At 45.0% G+C, this 17,828-nt stretch overlaps 1 protein-coding gene and 1 pseudogene across 1 annotated transcript; both read left to right on the top strand.

The window, feature by feature from the left end:
- Nucleotides 1-8,014: 8,014 nt before the first annotated feature.
- Nucleotides 8,015-16,357, top strand: CFAP144 (cilia and flagella associated protein 144). Its single transcript, XM_004001870.6, has 4 exons — nucleotides 8,015-8,210; nucleotides 11,092-11,151; nucleotides 14,867-14,970; nucleotides 16,166-16,357. Exons 1-4 carry the CDS (start codon nucleotides 8,078-8,080, stop codon nucleotides 16,274-16,276), a joined length of 408 nt encoding a protein of 135 aa, XP_004001919.1. The 5' UTR covers nucleotides 8,015-8,077; the 3' UTR covers nucleotides 16,277-16,357.
- LOC114114523 (high mobility group protein B3-like) lies at nucleotides 11,161-12,891 on the top strand (annotated as a pseudogene).
- Nucleotides 16,358-17,828: the final 1,471 nt, after the last annotated feature.

Raw genomic sequence — 17,828 nt, forward strand, 5'->3', positions numbered from 1 at the left:
TTTATCCTATCCATTGAGTCTTTCCATTCTTGATTTTTTTTTCTGTCATCTGCTCTTTAGTATCTTATTCTTTTTTTAGAAGTTCAAGTCCTTATTTTATGATTTTAAGTACAAGTTTCTTGTGAAGTATGTATAAATATTCTCTTTGTTGTATCTGCTATTGCTCACATGAACTGCTTACTCATGTGTCTTGTAATTTTGGATTGTGAACTCATCTTCAGAGGAATTTTCCTATTGGGAGAACTTGCGGCATGAGTTATAGACTGCACTACAGTGGCCTGTAGTGTTCCTACAGAGTGAAAAGCTTTGCAGCTTCCAATACCTTGGAGGTAATATTGAGCTGCCACTAATGTAATCATTGGCTATAGGTTTCTACATAATGTAGTTTAAATTCTGGACTCAAAACCAGTACAAGAGGTAGACATGGGATTTTAACATCTCAAGAGAAACTTTTTAATACTAAGATCCCAGTCAGACACCTTATCATTTCCCTGTGATGTAAATAAAATTTTAGTTCCACCCAGAGAGGCATTACCAAGCCCCTTCAGTTCAATTCAGTTCAGGTGCTCAACCGTGTCCTACTCTTTGTGACCCCATGAATCACAGCACGCCAGGCCTCCCTGTCCATCACCAGCTCCCGGAGTTCATTCAAACTCATGTCCATTGAGTCGGTGGTGCCATCCAGCCATCTCATCCTCTGTTGTCCCCTTCTCCTCCAGCCCCCAATCCTTCCCAGCATTAGGGTATTTTCCAATGAGTCAACTCTTTGCAAGCCCCTACCTAGTACTTCTCAAAATTCACTATTCCACCACCCACTCCATTCTAGACTGCCATACTAACACCTAAATATTTACATCTCTTTATTTTTTGCATCTGGATATTTCCTTTTCATATTCCATGGTGTGACTGTGGTATAATTTATTTAAATCCTTATTTATAATTTTATATGCTGTTTTCCATTTGTTTACTGTAATAAGTAAACATTCTCAACATGAACATTCTCATGGGTATTGGTTTTTGTGGATATTGTTTAACATACAGTTGAAATCAGACTATTAATTTAGTACCAATATTCCAGGTTATATAAAAATTTTTTCCAGTAGCATTCAGCAATACAAGGAAGTCAAATAGTTGGAATCACTCAGGTAGGGGTACCCCACTAAGAAAATGCAATAAAAAGATATTCTGGCAGGAAAGTTTAGAACTAGGGTAAGAAAGTCATTGACATTTTGAATCATAGATTCTGAAGTGGATAAGGAGAGAAATAAAGTCAGGGAAATCAGAGTTCGCAGATTAAAACACAGTAAGAGTCAGTGAATCAGTGGCCCCAGGGAAGTGAGAAAAATGGAGTGATTACAATGTACAAGCAGGTAGTGTGGTCAGAGAATACAATGTCCAAACAAGTGATTTCAAAAGTGGGGTAATTTTTACTTTTTTAAAAAAATATTTATTTATTTTTGGCTGTGTTGGGTCTTAGTTGCAACATGGGGGGCCTTCGTTGAGATGTGCAGGCTTTTCTCTTGTGGCAGCCAGGCTCCAGAGCACGTGGCCTCTGTAGCTGGGGCACACCTCCTCAGTACTTGCAGAGCACAGGCTTAGTTGTCCTGCAGCATGTGGGATCTCAGTTCCCTACCAGGAATCAAACTCATGTCTCCTGCATTGGAAGGTGGATTCTTAACCACTGGACCACCAGGAGAATCCCCAGATAATTCTTGAGTAGTGGAAAAGATCAGGTATGACCACGGGTGGCTGAAAGTAGAGTGTTGGTTATGAACTTTAGTGATAAAGAAATCAAAGAAAAGAGAGGCCAGAGCGTTGAGTGGGGTCATCTACACAAACACTAGAGTCCTTAAGGATGATGGACTCAAAACTGATTTTACAACAAGTACAAAATTTTCATAGAAAAAGAGTATCCAGGAGATCTGAAGGTGAAAGTACCAGGGAAATGCTGGTGGGTAGCACCAGCTTCTAAAGAGCAAGGGATGTTCTAATTGGAAGAGAGGAATAATGGTTTAGAAGGAGTCAAAAGGAACAAGGAGAATACACCTCATTCTCACCCTGAAGCATCTTAAGAGTTTGAGAAAATGAGCCATCTCAACTTAAGAGATGTACAAGGGAAACAATGTCCTCGAGGGAGATGCAGGTGACAGTTAAAGCCGGCAGATGCAAACAATGAAGAAACAGTCTAAGAAAACAGGCAAGTTTCCCAGTCCTGTAGCTAGATTTCCAGAGAGGACAATGAAAAGTTGTGTGAAACATGGGAGGCAAGGATACTGGGTCAGAGAGAACAATCAGAATATAATGTTATAAAAGAGAATAGGTGACCAAATGGAATTATGATCTGGACAGTGATCAGAGAAACCAGGACTGCTAAGCAGAGAGAGCTGCTAAATCAGACAGATGGGATTTATGGGAGTTGCCGTAGCCTCCTAAATCACCTGACATGGAGTTAGGTGCCTTGGGTAGTGAACAGGAAAGTCCAAACCTAGTTATTAGACACTCAGGACTGGGCAGTCATCCTGTCAGCTTTGACCCTGTGTCTCTGATTCCATATGAGGGTCAGGCAAAACACCAAGGGACCACAAGGATCAAGAGGAAAGCTATATTTTAAAGTTCTGCTTGAAAGCACCCCTACAAGATTCTGTTCTGGAACATGGGAAGGGGTCATACTGACTGTCGGTATTCTGTGTCATCCTGTGCTCCCTCCTGCATGCCCCCTACTTCCTGACGTTTGACCCATATTCTAGTTTATACCTGCTTTGTCACCTACTCTGATTACCTCATTTTCATGGAGTGATATAAATGATGTGAGAAGGCTTTGTAAAATGTAGTAAGTTAAATATATAGGGGCATTGACTTCTCCCCCACTTTGACCATTTCTGCTTTAGATCCATTCTCCTAGGTCCCAACTCCCAACTCTATCCTAGCCCTTGGAGCAATCTCTGCCTACTGAGGGGAAAAACTGTATGTTATCCCAAGAAATAGGGGCTACTATTATAACTCCATTTATCCTCTTTGCCATTTCCCATAACCACTCTTCAACCTAGAAACTGAGACCATTGCTCTGGTTGGTGGACTCTCCTTACTGACTCCAAAGGGAGGAGTATGTACGCTTCATAATGGGCATTCCAACATGGGGTGGTGCCAGTGGTAGTGTATCAGATAGCTTCTGGAGCAGGTGTGAGCTTCTGCCAGTTTACTTTCACAAGGTGAGTAACTAGAAATATGCCATTTGAAACAATGACAAGAAAGCTACCTCCAGTTTCCCCATCTCACGCCCAGCTTCCACCTCCTCTTTCTGTTCCTTCTTGCTCTCATTACCCAAAGCTCCTTCCTCCCTGCCTCCTCAGTCTTTTAGCCCTCAGCCTACTCCGCAGCCCCATCCACCTCCTTCACACTTCAGGCCTACCCATCTCCCTCCTCTGACTAGTATCACCCCTTCCTGCCACCCTCACTTAATGACATCCATGTCCAGCTCTTTCCCTGTCTCTTCCATATCAACTGCTTACCACTGGTCATCTTGTTCCCCTTTCCTGTTACTCCTTTATCTGTGCCCCTACTCCCCCTACTGCCCTTTCTTTTAGTTCCTTGGACTCTGGTCCTCACCAACGCTCCAGCCAATCCCAACCAGACCTGCTGATTCACAGATCTTACCCTGGAGAGATGATTTCTCTACTACCGGGATAGACCTGGTACAGTTCAGAATTGCCAGGATTGTGGATTCCCAGAAGGCTTACCTGGTGGATCTAGTGAATTCAAGATGATGGACAAACAATATTCAGCTTGAAAGTAAGTTCAGTTCTTTGCAGGAGTCCTTTTCTATGATGATGTTTTTAGCCATGAGCAGACTCTGGTTACCTTACTATTATCTGTGTTTTGCCTTCATCGTAATTTTATCAATCCTCTTCAGACACCAATAAAAATCCTAACAAAAACAGACTGGTTCCAAATTGGGAAAGGAGTATGTCAAGGGTGTATATCGTCACCCTGCTTATTTAACTTATATTCATAGTACATCACACTAAATGCCAGGTTGGATAAAGCACAAGCTAGAATCATGATTGCCGGGATAAATATCAATAACATCAGATACACAGATGATACCACCGTTATAGCAGAAAGTGAAGAGGAACTAAAGAGTCTCTTGATGAAAGTGAAAGAAGAGAGTGAAAAAGCTGGCTTAAAACTCAACATTAAGAAAACTAAGATTATGGCATCCGGTCCTATCACTTCATAACAAATAGATGAGGAAACAATGGAAACAGTGACAGACTTTATTTTTTTGAGCTCCAAAATCACTGCATATGGTGACTGTAGCCATGAAATTAAAAGACCCTTGCTCCTTGGAAGAAAAGCTATGACCAACCTAGACAGCATATTAAAAAACAGAGACATTATTTTGCCAACAAAGGTCCATCTAGTCAAAGCTCTGGTTTTTCCAGTAGTCACATATGGATGTGAGAGTTGGACTGTAGTGAAAGCTGAGTGCCAAAGAACTGATGCTTTTGAACTGTGGTGTTGGAGAAGACTCTTGAGAGTCCCTTGGACTACAAGATCAAACCAGTCAGTACTAAAGGAAATCAACCCTGAATATTCATTGGAAGGGCTGATGCTGAAGCTGAAACTCCAATCCTTTGGCCACTTGATGTGAAGAGCTGACTCACTGAAAAAGAGCCTGATGCTGGGAAAGATTGAAAGCAGGAGGAGAAGGGGATGACTGAGGATGAGGTGGTTAGATGGCATCACTGACTCAGAGGACATGAGTTTGAGCAAGCTCTGGGAGTTGGTGATGAACAAGGAAGCCTGGTGTGCTGCAGTCCATTGGGTCGCAAAGAGTCAGACACGACTGAGTGACTTAACTGAACTGAACTGAAGACCACGGGAAGTTGTCAGACTCGATAGAAAAAGGGCCCAAGGCATGAATCACAGTGACAAGTAACAGAGGTTCTTCTCCAACTCAGCCAGGTATGATGAAATCTGTTTGCATTTCAGCATGATGTAAAGGTTTATATAATAGTGTAAACAGAAGAAAATCACAGTGCCATCTGGTTGGACATCCAGTGAGCCAGCAAACATTTGCCAAAAGCCTGCATCCGTACATACTGTGCCAGGTACTGGTAATTCAGAGATGGCGAGATACATTTCTTGTCCTCAAGTAACTTAGTTTTATAAAATAAGTTTACTATTCTAGAACTGCAGAGTTGAGGTTGAGCATGGCACGAAGAAAAATTGGACAAGGGGCTATACAGTCTGGAAAGGTTTTTGAAAGACAATTACATGTGAGCTCATTATAAACCTTAGGTGATTGTTCCCCAGACAGACAACAGGGAAAAGAGCCTTCCAGGCCAAGGAGATGGAGCAGCAGGAGCTAAAGCAAGGATCATGATGTTGCTTGCCAGGCTCAGGAAACTGCAGACATGTCCACCCATCTGTCGTGTTCAGCACTGTGTCTCCAAACCTAAACTCACTGGGAACACACTGTTCTGGATGGAGGGATGGATGGGTGGATAGATGGAGTGTACTTGGGGAGAAGACAACAGGCCCTGGAGTCAGCATTTAGGTGCTCCCTAAACCAGGGGTGGCTCCTTTCTTTATTCTAGGACTACTTTTAGTTTTATTTTTTTTATATAAACTGTATTAAATTAGGTATCTAGAGGAGTAAAATTCATAGCAAAAGTAAAATGGTGGCCGCCAAGGGCTAAGGGGAAAAGGCAATGGGGAGCTGTTTAATGGATATAAAAACTTTCTGGAGATGAGTTTCACAAATTCATATAGTGTGACTGTACCTCACAGTGCTGAACTACAATACTTAAAAGTGGTTCAAATGGCAAATACTATGTGTATTACCACAACTTTAAAATTTTAAATAAATAAACTGTAAAGTTCCTAAGTTTCTTTTAGGGTTAAGAAAAGGTTATCTTGTCTATATTATTTATCATATGGGTGATATGGGGAGGAATGTCTTTATGCATGGGAAACCTCGCCATGTTTCTGAGATAAACATCAGTTCAGTTTAGTTCAGTCACTCAGTCGTGTCTGACCAGTAGCTGACTGTGGCTCAGATCATGTACTCCTTACTGCCAAATTCAGACTGAAATTGAAGAAAGTAGGGGAAACCACTAGACCATTCAGGTATGATCTAAATCAAATCCCTTATGATTATACAGTGGAAGTGAGAAATAGATTTAAGGGACTAGATCTGATAGATAGAGTGCCTGATGAACTATGGACGGAGGTTCGTGACATTGTACAGGAGACAGGGATCAAGACCATCCCCATGGAAAAGAAATGCAAAAAAGCAAAATGGCCGTCTGGGGAGGCCTTACAAATAGCTGTGAAAAGAAGAGAAGCAAAAAGCAAAGGAGAAAAGGAAAAATATAAGCATCTGAGTGCAGAGTTCCAAAGAATAGCAAGAAGAGATAAGAAGGCCTTCCTTAGCAATTAATGCAAAGAAATAGAGGAAAACAACAGAATGGGAAAGACTAGAGATCTCTTCAAGAAAATTAGAGATACCAAGGGAACATTTCATGCAAAGATGGGCTCAATAAAGGACAGAAATGGCAGGGATCTAGCAGAAGCAGAAGATATTAAGAAGAGGTGGCAAGAATACACAGAAGAACTGTACAAAAAAGATCTTCATGACCCAGATAATCACGATGGTGTGATCACTCACCTAGAGCCAGACATCCTGGAATGTGAAGTCAAGTGGGCCTTAGAAAGCATCACTACGAACAAAGCTAGTGAAGGTGATGGAATTCTAGTTGAGCTATTTCAAATCCTGAAAGATGATGCTGTGAAAGTGCTACACTCAATATGCCAGCAAATTTGGGAAACTCAGCAGTGGCCACAGGACTGGAAAAGGCCATTCATTCCAATCCCAAAGAAAGGTAATGCCAAAGAATGCTCAAACTACCACACAGTTGCACTCATCTCAAATGCTAGTAAAGTAATGCTCAAAATTCTCCAAGCCAGGCTTCAGCAATACATGAACTGTGAACTTCCAGATGTTCAAGCTGGTTTTAGAAAAGGCAGAGGACCCAGAGATCAAATTGCCAACATCCACGGAATCATCGAAAAAGCAAGAGAGTTCCAGAAAAACTTCTATTTCTGCTTTATTGACTATGCCAAAGTCTTTGATGGTGTGGATCACAGTAAACTGGAAAATTCTGAAAGAGAAGGGAATACCAGACCATCTGACCTGCCTTTTGAGAAACCTATATGCAGGTCAGGAAGCAACAGTTAGAACTGGACACGGAACAACAGACTGGTTCCAAATAGGAAAAGGAGTACGTCAAGGCTGTATATTGTCACCCTGCTTATTTAACTTACATGCAGAGATAAACATAGAGGCTCTCAATTTTGGACATGTGCTTTAATGTAGAGAGGTTTGTTGCTCCTTCCAAAATATTTTTTAGGAAATGACTAGTCAAGGTGAGGCTGACCCCTAAGCCCCTTACATCTTGGATCTGTCACTTCATCAGTCAGTTCAGTTGCTCATTGTGTGCAACTGTTTGCAGCCCCATGACTGCAGCAGCCAGGCTTCCTTGTCCGTCATCAACTCCCGGAGCTTCCTCAAACTCAAGTCTATTGAGTCGGTGATGCCATCCAACCATCTCATCCTCTGTCATCCCCTTCTCCTCCTGCTTTCAATCTTTCCCAGCATCCGGGTTTTTTCCAGTGAGTCAGTTCCTCGCATCAGGTGGCCAAAGGATTGGAGTTTCAGCTTCAGAATCAGTCCTTCCAATGAACATTCAGGACTGATTTCCTCTAGGATTGACTGATCACTTCATGGCGAGTCTGTTTTCTGGGAGCGTCGGACAGCCGTTCTGTAACCAGGCTAGATATGTCCTGAGAAGCTGGGGGAGGTGGGTTGAGCGCCTAAAGAGGGCGTTCTAAGATTTGGGGGTGGGGGATGGGCGAGCAGGAGCGAGGTCTGAGGGAGGCGGGTGAGCTAGGACCGGTTGCCTGGAGACGGCTTGGGACTCTGTTGCCTGGAGACAGCCTTTGGCCTGGCACTTGGTGAGCGTCTGGCGAGGTGAGGGGGTGCTGTACTGACTGAACACAGCAGAGCCAAGCCATGGCTGGACACCAGAAGGAGAAAGCGATCGTAGATGAGGTCCACCAGAACCAGATCCTGCGGGAACTGTACCTCAAAGAGCTACGAACCCAGAAACTCTACACGCAGTATCACGTGAATCCACTCCGCAAGGGTGAGGGGCACTACCGGACGGAGGAAGGGAAAGAGGGCGCCCCGCGGGAAGGAGCCGGCAGGGGTGCAGAGCAGGGGGTGCGGGGCGGAGCCCAGTAGGAGACGCCTCCTCTGACCTCGCCCCTAGTCTCAACATTCCAGAACTATGACTTTGGGGTTGGGGAGGGGGTCTCATTCCCCATCCCATCAAACAGATGTGTTAAAATGCATCCACATCCTGATTAAATATTTTATTGTAACAAATTTGAAAGGTTCTTTATAAATTTGCTTTTGAAATATTTTGCAGGGTTTTGTGTTTTGTTTTGCGTATGTTTTGGTTTGTTGTTAATATGTTAAAGCATTTCTTTCCATCTTCTTATATTGTCTGAAGACCTTCAGAAAATTTAAGCGGCACAGGCTCAAGACCCAACATGCCCCCTAATTAGATGGCCCCACTCCAACTCTTCTCACTTTGCACATTCCTGGGCCAATTTCATCTGGTCCTGTAACATCAGCTCCCTCTAAAGGCCACCGAGTCTCAAATGGAGACCCAGACCCACGTCCACAACCACCTCCCAGCTCCCTTTCCCTGGTTCATCCCGCACCCCTCTCCCACCTGTGGCTGCTCCAGAAGATCTTGTTTTAAGCACAAGGCACCACAGCCATTCTCTCTCCCTAGTTAGAAGCCTGGGAGTCATCCTCAGTCTCTCTCTCCACACAGCTCAGCAGGCACCGTACTGTTTCTTTCCTTAGCGTTTCTCTCACAGGACGGGTTCCCACATTCCTGCCTCAGTGGGAGACACCATCATGCAAGACTGCCAGTCCTCACTTAGCTGGGCCCTCTCTCCATCCGGCCTCTGAAGCCTCAGCGGGACCCTCCTCACTCCTGCCTGCATTGATCTGATGCTCTCCTAACTCTCTTTCTCCCTCCAGGCCCAGCCCTCCAACCCTCCCCTATACCATAATTGGCGAGAGCTGTGCTAAAGGGGATTCGATCATCCAGTCTCAGAGGCCCCGCAGCTTCTGAGCTGAGGTTTACCCTGATCAGAACGTAAGGCCCCTGCGGATGTGGTTCTGCTGCCCACCCAGCTTTATCCCAGCTCCCCTTTACCTGCACCCTGTTCCTTTAATAAACATTTTAGTGTCTATTCTGCAGCATCCACAGGCTCTTTTCTGTCCCACCATATCTGAATGCGTGGATTTCCTAAATCACCATGCTATTCCCCACCTCTTCACTTTCTCTTCTTTCTGAATTCTCCTCTAGCCCTTGTTGTTCGTCACTCAGTCATGTCCGACTCTTTGCGACACCAGACTTCCTTGTCCTTCACCAACTCCTGGAGCTTGCTCAAACTCATGTCCATGGAGTCAGGGATGCCATCCAACCATCTTATCCTCTGTCATCCCCTTCTCTTCCTGCCTTCAATCTTTCCTAGCATCAGGGTCTCTTCCAATGGGAAAAGGCCCCCCAGTCCTGGACCTGATTAACTGTAGTCCACTGCAGCCCAGCTGCGTAGAAGAAATGGATTGTCATTATTTTAAAATAAGATTTGCATATAGTTAAGGTATACCATTGACATTTAAATATACATTTATGCAGTGAAATAATTAGGACAGTCATTTATTTAAGCATAACCACCTCCTCACATAACTTACCTTTGGGGGCTGGGAGTGGGGGATGAGAGTACAGAAAATGTATATCTTCATTTTGCTTATGATAACCTGGTTTTCCTCTGGAGCCCCCAACTACTAATTTCAAGAAAACCACTTAACATCCAATTCTGTTTAAGCTTGGCCCATTTCATAATCCCCTCCAGCAGTGTCCAGGTTTCCTATGAAAAGTGCTTGGTCTCTCAGCTCACAATCATTGGGCACATGATTAATATGATCCATTGGGGTTAAGTGAGGAAATATTAGAATTTATACCTATCATTATACTTATGTATAAAGAAAGAAATGATGCTTTGTTAATATATGACAATAGAGCATAGAGACTGTATCAACATACACATGTGGAAGTTTTTGTCTTTTTTACTGGTAGGAGATAGGGATAAAACACGTGGAGACCACTGGTTCCTTCTGGCCTCTGCTCACTTACTACCTCCATCCACCTAGCTCCCTCCACCAGAATTACTCTGCTCCTTGATATTTCTCTAACTCACCAAACTCACTCTTGGATCTTCCCCATGTATCTCACACAGCAAGTTTATTCAGGACTCTGCTCCTCTGTCTGTCTTTAGAGACATATCACCCACACTGTGCCCACCATCAACATGGGTTTATCCATATAACGTGCTCTATGCAGTTGTGCATCTTACTTATATTTGCCTGATATTGTATATCTGTTTACTGAGTGTCACCGCAAGTAGCGTGAAAGCTCCGGGAGAGCAGGGACCTTCTCTGTCTTGTTCGCAGCCCTACCTCCACTGCATCAGTAATCATGAGTTGAATAGATGTCTGTGGATCCTCGACCTGGTACCACACGGCCTCCTGGGGATATATCACTGTCTCTGGCTGCCTGATACATCTATATCTCCATAGGCCAGTCTGTCCAAGAGAACATTCCAAAATAATGGAAATGTTCTCTGTCTGTGCTGCCCTGAATGGCAGCCAGTAGCCATATGTGGCTGTTGATCACTTGAAATGCAGCTGTGGGACTGATTTTCAATTGTATTAAATTTAAATTACTCAAATTCAAGTCGCCACACATGGCTGGTGGCCATCATCAGGACAGTGCCTCTCAGATTGTGAGGTCCTTGAAGATCCTATGCCCTAGTGCCCAGCATAATATCTGACACTGGACAGACACTGACAAAATGCTAAATGGGTATCCAGCATAGGGAGGGTCTTAGAAAGGCCAGGAAGAAATTTTTTTAACTTGAACCTATGATGCTGTTTTTCTCTAGTTCATACAATCACCAGAAAGCCCATGTCTTGGCATGATAACCTGGAAGAACCTGCAGACGGTAAGTCCAGGATTTGAGAATGACATTGAGACAGAGACAGAGAGGCACCTGGCTGGGAGAATCTCTGGGGAGTGGTTCCTTAGGGCAGGCCTTAGTCCTCTGTCTGATCATCTGAAAGCTGAACTCATACCGACAAAACTCACGAGAAACCAACATTTTCAAAACTGCCAGTTTATTAACTGTCAAGCCAAAAACCATGTTCCTCATGGCCCTGACATTGCGTCTGTTCATCCATCCAATACTTAGCTGATAACAAGCACAGGTTCTGGAGTTCTACTAACTGAGTTCAAATCCTGGTTCTGCCATTCATTAACTGTGTGACTTTGGGCAAGTTTTTCTTAACATTTCTGAACCTATCTCTTAGAGGTGTTGTGAGAATCAAACAATGTATTGCAAGTGTTTAAAACAGTATCTAGGGCCCCGCGCTGCCCAGACTAGCAAACAGTACAGTCAAGATGGCTAAAGGTGATCCCAAGAGATCAAAGGGCAAGATGACTGCTTATGCCTTCTTTGTGCAGATGTCCAGAGAGGAACATAAGAAGAAAAACCCAGAGGTCCCTGTCAATTTTGCTGAATTTTCCAAGAAATGCTCTGAGAGGTGGAAGACTATGTCTGGGAAAGAGAAGTCTAAATTCAATGAAATGGCAGAGGCGGATAAAGTGCCCTGTGATCGGTAAATGAAGGATTACGGACCAGCTAAGGGAGGCAAGAAGAAGAGGGACCCTAATGCCTCCAAGAGACCACCATCTGGATTTTTCCTATTCTGCTCTGAATTCCGCCCCAAGATCAAGTCTATAAACCCTGGCATCTCTATTGGAGATGTGGCAAGGAAGCTGGGCGAGATGTGGAGTAACTTATGTGACCGGGAGAAGCAGCCATACACCAACAAGGCAGCGAAGCTGAAGGAGAAGTGTGAGAAGGATGCCGCAGACTAGGTCTAAATGGAAGTTGATGGCGCCAAAGCTCCTGATAAAGTTGCCCAGAAAAAAAGTGGAGGAGGAAGACAAAGAGGAGAAGAAGGAAGAAGGGGAGGAGGAGTTGCATCTTCTCCTTGTGAATACCTTAGAGCAGGGAGCACTGTGATTGACACACCTCTCGTCCAAGACGGGTCTGTTGCCCTCATTAGGTTTAACTACCCGATTGGATCATGATCACATCGTAGCCTCTCCAAGTGCTCTAGCATTGTCAGTGGTTTACAGGAAGTGGCCATGGGTATCTGGAGCACCCGGAAACTGTATCAAAGTTGTGCATATTTCCAAATATTTTTAAAACAAAAAGGCTCTCGTCTTCTCACTCTGTGCACTTTGCTGTTGGTGTGACAAGGCTTAAAGATGTTTCTGGCACTTTTTAAAAAATCTGTAAGGTGGTGTGTTAATCCTATGGTCATTGGCTAGAACTTCCGAGTTTTCAGCTGTACATATCTATAGTTTGTACAAAGAACAAAGCAACCAAGACACACTCTTGACGTCAAGCTCCTTGCTTGGTGTGGAGGCTGTGGGGGCGATGCCTTCCGGAGAGGGCATAGCTCAGGGCGTGCACTGTGGGGCTGGACCTGTGAACACCGCAGTGGGCATCCCTTTAGCTTCAGGTTGTCTTGTTTTTGTATATAGTGACACAGCATCTTACTGCCATTCTTAGCTGTGGAAAAGGGGCAGGGGTCAGCTGGCATGAGAAGTGTTTTGGATCCTTTTTAGTTGAAGTGCCATAGTTTTAAACTGTTTGTTTTCTTTTTTAAAAACAAACCGTAGAACTCTTCATTGTCAGCAAAGCCAAGAGCCACAGCACCAGTGAAAGTTCAAGAACCTTCTATACTAAACATGAACTGCAATGTTCTGGGTTTTTTGTTTTGTTTTGTTTTGTTTTTGTATGTTTAGAATGCTGAAATGTTTTTGAAGTTAAATAAACAGTATTATGTTAAAAAAAAAGTATCTGGTACATGGTGATCAGGACATGCTATTAATATTATTTTCATTATTACCCTGTGATAGTCACTAGAATGGGGCTGGGAATGTCATACCATAGGCAAAGAGACAGACATGTAAATACCCAGGTAAACAGAGAGCTAGACTGGGATGGCAGCAGCATAGGAAACAGGTGCCCACTGCAGACAGTGAAGTTCTGGAAAGTCCTCCTGGAGAAGGTGAGGTGGGGTATGTTAGGTGTAGAAGAATGCAGGACATTCTGGTTACATGGGAAAGCACAGAAATGAGACAGCAGCATGGCCAAGAACTGGGAGTAGTTTGGCATGGCTGTGATAATACGGGTAAGTGGGGCCACATTTAAGAATAAGGGAAGAAGATACTTGATAGGAAGCCTGACTCTTCTGACAAGCTTTTCTCCTTCCCCTCTACCTTCTTAGGGTGGAGTTTGATTGAGGCAGGATGTGTGATTTTTGTAGGAGAGAGGGTGGGAAGTGCAGGTGGGCAGGAGGAGGGAGGATTTCACAGCATCGTGGAGACAGACAAGGAAATAGGCTGACAGAGAACAAGGAAGTGAGGTTTCTATCTGTAGGGGAGACACCAGCCTGGCTAGAGCAAAGGATAGCAGCTGGGGACTTATAGCAATAAGGAAAATAGCAGGTGGTAAGGACTTCATTACAAGCCGCGTTTATTCAGGATAAGATAGGCCCAGGGCCAAGTCCTTTATTTTTTAATTCCATTCTCAAACATCTTGCTGAGGTAGATATCTTCCTCCAATTTTACAGATGAGCAAAGTGAGGCCCAGAGAAGTTAAACCACCTGTCAAGCTAGTAGTAGAAGGGCCAGGAATGTCTGACTACAAGCCAGCTTCTTCCCCTTATCAGACTACCTCCCTCAAACTGAGACTGGATAGCGTAGATTGAAAATGAAATCTACTTAAGTCCTTCAGGTGTAGAGCTAGAAACATACCTGGTGTTGAGAGCCATGCTGGTTTCAATCCACAAGGATCTGACCTCACTTCTTATCGTCCAGCTCCTCACCGTCTCTTCGGCAGCTTCATTGCCCAGACTTGCTCCTGCCCCAGGGCCTTTGTTCTTGCTGCCTGTGGTGTGCTCCTCCTCTGCCTCTCTCAGGGCTGGCACTGGCAAGGCATCCGGAGAGGCCTCCCCTCGTCATCCTAAGTAGCCAGCCCTGCCTCCCCCTGCCCCCAGGCCTATGCCCATCTTCACAGTGTGCGTCACTGCCTGCCTCTATGCGGCTTGTTTTTCTTTTTATTTTTAACTTTCCATTTTATATTGGAGCATAACCAATTAATAATGTGGTAGTTTCAGGTGCACAGCAGAGCAACTCAGCCACACATACACATGTATCCATTATCCCCCAAACTCCCCTCCCACCCAGGCTGTCACCTGACATTAAGCAGAGTTCCCTGTGCTATACAGCAGGTCCTTGTTGGTTACCCACTTTAAATACAGCAGGGAGTACATGTCGGGTTTTATACTTGTGTATTGTATCCCCTGACCTCTCACCCAGTCTATATTACCAGGAGACCAGAAACCATGTCTACCTCACTCTGCTCTGCCTCCAGGGCCCAAACAGTGCCTGGCACAGAGTTTGTTCTCAACAGATGTTTGTTGAGAGATGCGTGGAAGAACCAGATGCCTGTGTCTTGAAGTCTAGGCAAGCCTTGGAGGCTGATGCTCTGCCTGTCAGGAGGATGTGCCAGAGTCAAGGGCACAGCATCTCTTGTTGGTCTCCAAACCTGACTCCTTTGTAACCCCTGCCTCATCTCCCAGCCAGGTTTCTAAATCTTATCCACCATGCTGCCCAGGGACCAAGAAAGAAATACCCAGAGACACAGACTGAAGGTCAAGAGATTGGATGGGATTCTGAGCCTTTGGTAAGTGGGTCTCCTTTACTTGAAAGGTCAGGGGTAATCCAGCAGTGGTTAAGGAAACAGAGTATGGAGCCAGCTGCCTGGACTCGAACTCTGGCTGGTCCCTGTGTGACCCTGGGAAGTGACTAAGCTCTTTTGTGACTAAGCTTCCTCCTAGTACAATGGAGATAATCCAGCGTGTCTCTCATGAAATTGTTCTGAGGATTAGATGAGACAGTGCTTAGAACACAGTGTCTGGTACAAAGTGAATACTGCTAAGTGTGGATTAAACAAAGCTTGCTGATGTCAGATGGCCTGAGTGCTCTCCCAGCTGTTAGTAGAGTGGTCTCGGGCATGTCACCTACATCTCTAAATTCTGTCCCCTTCTCTGGAAAATGTGAATGCTAGTAACATATTTGTGTCATTGATTGGAAAAACACCACTAAGTGCAAGGAGCCTGGGAAATGCAGTCTTTAGCATCAGTTCAGTTCAGTCGCTCAGTCATGTCCGACTCTTTGTGACCCCATGAACCACAGCGCAGGCCTCCCTGTCCATTACCAACTCCCGGAGTTCACCCAAACTCATGTCCATCGAGTCGGTGATGCCATCCAACCATCTCATCCTCTGTCATCCCCTTCTCCTCCTGCCCTCAATCTTTCCCAGCATCAGGGTCTTTTCAAATGAGTCAGCTTTTCGTATGAGGTGGCCAAAGTATTGGAGTTTCAGCTTCAACCTCAGTCCTTCCAGTGAACACCCAGGACTGATCTCCTTTAGGATGGACTGGTTGGATCTCCTTGCAGTCCAAGGGACTCTCAAGAGTCTTGTCCAACACCACAGTTTAAAAGCATCAATTCTTCGTCACTCAGCTTTCTTCACAGCCCAACTCTCACATCCATACATGACTACTGGAAAACCATAGCCTTGACTAGACGGACCTTTGTTGGCAAAGTATGATCTCCCTAAACGATATAGGGCTCCTGTTCCTAAGAAAGAAACACAGGATTGTGAAGAGACTTGAAGAACCTGACGAACTTCCTGTCGCACTTGTCTTTCAATTCTGATTATGTCACCTTCATTTCACAAACAGGGTTTAGCAAGAAAAAGCATCAGGGGCCACACATCAGGAGACTGGGACCCGAGTCAAGTCCAGGTCCCTACAAGACCAGGTCTTCCCCCTTCCCCACAGGTTTCTTTCTGACATCTGCCTCCTCCTCTCTAGGTCAACCCGCAACGTGAAGACCGCAGGCTGAACCACTTCAAGGTCTACAAAGACATCACTCTGTACAAGGCTAAAATGTGGAGCTTGGGAGAAGATGATCGCCACAAGTAGTATTCCCTCAGCGCTGGCAATCCTTGTCATTAATGCCCAAAGTGTGTGCTGCCCAGGTAAATAAAGACACTTTTTAGCCTTGGTCTGACTATTTCTGTGTCCAGAATCTCACATTTCTCCCTTCTGCCCAAGTTCACCAGTCCACATCCTTAATCTTATAAACCAGGGAGAGAATTCCAGTTAAAGATGGCAAACTAAGTGTATACAATATCTCCTCTGCCTTCTAGACCCCGATAAAGAGCAATAAATTGATTTTTAAAAGATAAACGAGAAACGTTAGCAACCAAGAAAACGGAAGCCAGTGCTTAGAAGATGGAAAGCTGGTGGAAGAGGGTGGAGGAAACCACAAAATGCGAGCTGAGTGGGGCACCTCTGAGCACAGAGTCCTATCCCCCCAGATCTCTGAAGAGGGGTCAGGATTCTGGACAGAATGGGTGTGAGGCAAGGAACTGAAGGAGGGAGGGAGTCTGCTGGGAGTCCCATCGCACACCCCAGCGCCAGATGCTTAACAGCTCCCACACTGGAGGTTTACTCTTGGAGGAATGGGCAAAGGCCAGGGCTCGGAGACACTAAGACGTGGGCTAGGAGTAAGTGTGAGCCTGAAAACAATCAGTGAACATCTGTGAAAGGAGGGATGAACCCCCTCACCCACCAGGCTGCATTTTTACCCTGGGTTTGAAGCTAGAGGGCTCCTTTTTGGGAAAATGAGCCAGCTCTAAAGAACTGGCCCCTAAAGACCCTCACATGGTACCATTTGAAGGTTCTGGGAAGAAAGAACCAGGGACCATCCAGGCAGCTGAACACACAGAAGTGCTGGGAGAGTTACTCACCCAAGGACTGCACGGACATTCTGTGCACCCCACTTATCACTTCCCCCACACCTGCCCAATACCTTGTTCTCCGTGTATCTTCCATCTGGCTGTTGCTGACTTATACCTTGAAGAGTGAAGCCATATACTGCTGAGGTCAGTCCTGTTTTTGAAATTGCCAAGACTGAATGGAAGCTGCAATCCTGAGTGGCCCCACCCTGACGGACATTTTCATCCAAGGATGGGCCAGATCAGTTATTAGTGACTACGTGGAGATCTAGAAGTGTGCAGTATCTCATGACTGTTACAGTGCGTCTGCTATAAGGAATCCGTGGTCAATGACCAGGCAGTGACTTGTGATATCATAGAAAGAGATTTGATCTTTGTCATGGTTCCTGACACAGAACTCCTAAATCCTTTGTAATTTAAGTGATAGAGGCAGTAGGAGGGTCTTTTGTTCTAATGAGGCGAGTCTTGGCAGCTTCTTGATAGTTTCAGGATTGGGGCTGCTCCCCAGGAAGACTAAACCTTGCTTAGAAACTTAAAACTTCCAGCCCCATCACCCAAAATCTGGGGAGCGAGGAGGAGCTCAAGATTGAACTAATCACTGATGGCCCATGATTTCATCAATAATGCCCACAAAGTGAAATCTCCATAAAGCCCCTAGACTGCAGGGTTTAGGGAGCTCCCAGGTTCAGTTCTGTTCAGTCGCACAGTCGTGTCCGACTCTTTGCGACCCCATG

This window comes from Ovis aries, chromosome 1 (assembly GCF_016772045.2).
Source record: "Ovis aries strain OAR_USU_Benz2616 breed Rambouillet chromosome 1, ARS-UI_Ramb_v3.0, whole genome shotgun sequence".
NCBI lineage: Eukaryota > Metazoa > Chordata > Mammalia > Artiodactyla > Bovidae > Ovis > Ovis aries.

Coding starts and splice junctions, on each gene's coding strand:
- CFAP144 (XM_004001870.6), top strand. CDS start 8,078: ATGGCTGGACACCAGAAGGAGAAAGCGATCGTAGATGAGGTCCACCAG. Junction 8,211..11,091: donor CGTGAATCCACTCCGCAAGG/GTGAGGGGCACT, acceptor GTTTTTCTCTAG/TTCATACAATCACCAGAAAG. Junction 11,152..14,866: donor CCTGGAAGAACCTGCAGACG/GTAAGTCCAGGA, acceptor CTCATCTCCCAG/CCAGGTTTCTAAATCTTATC.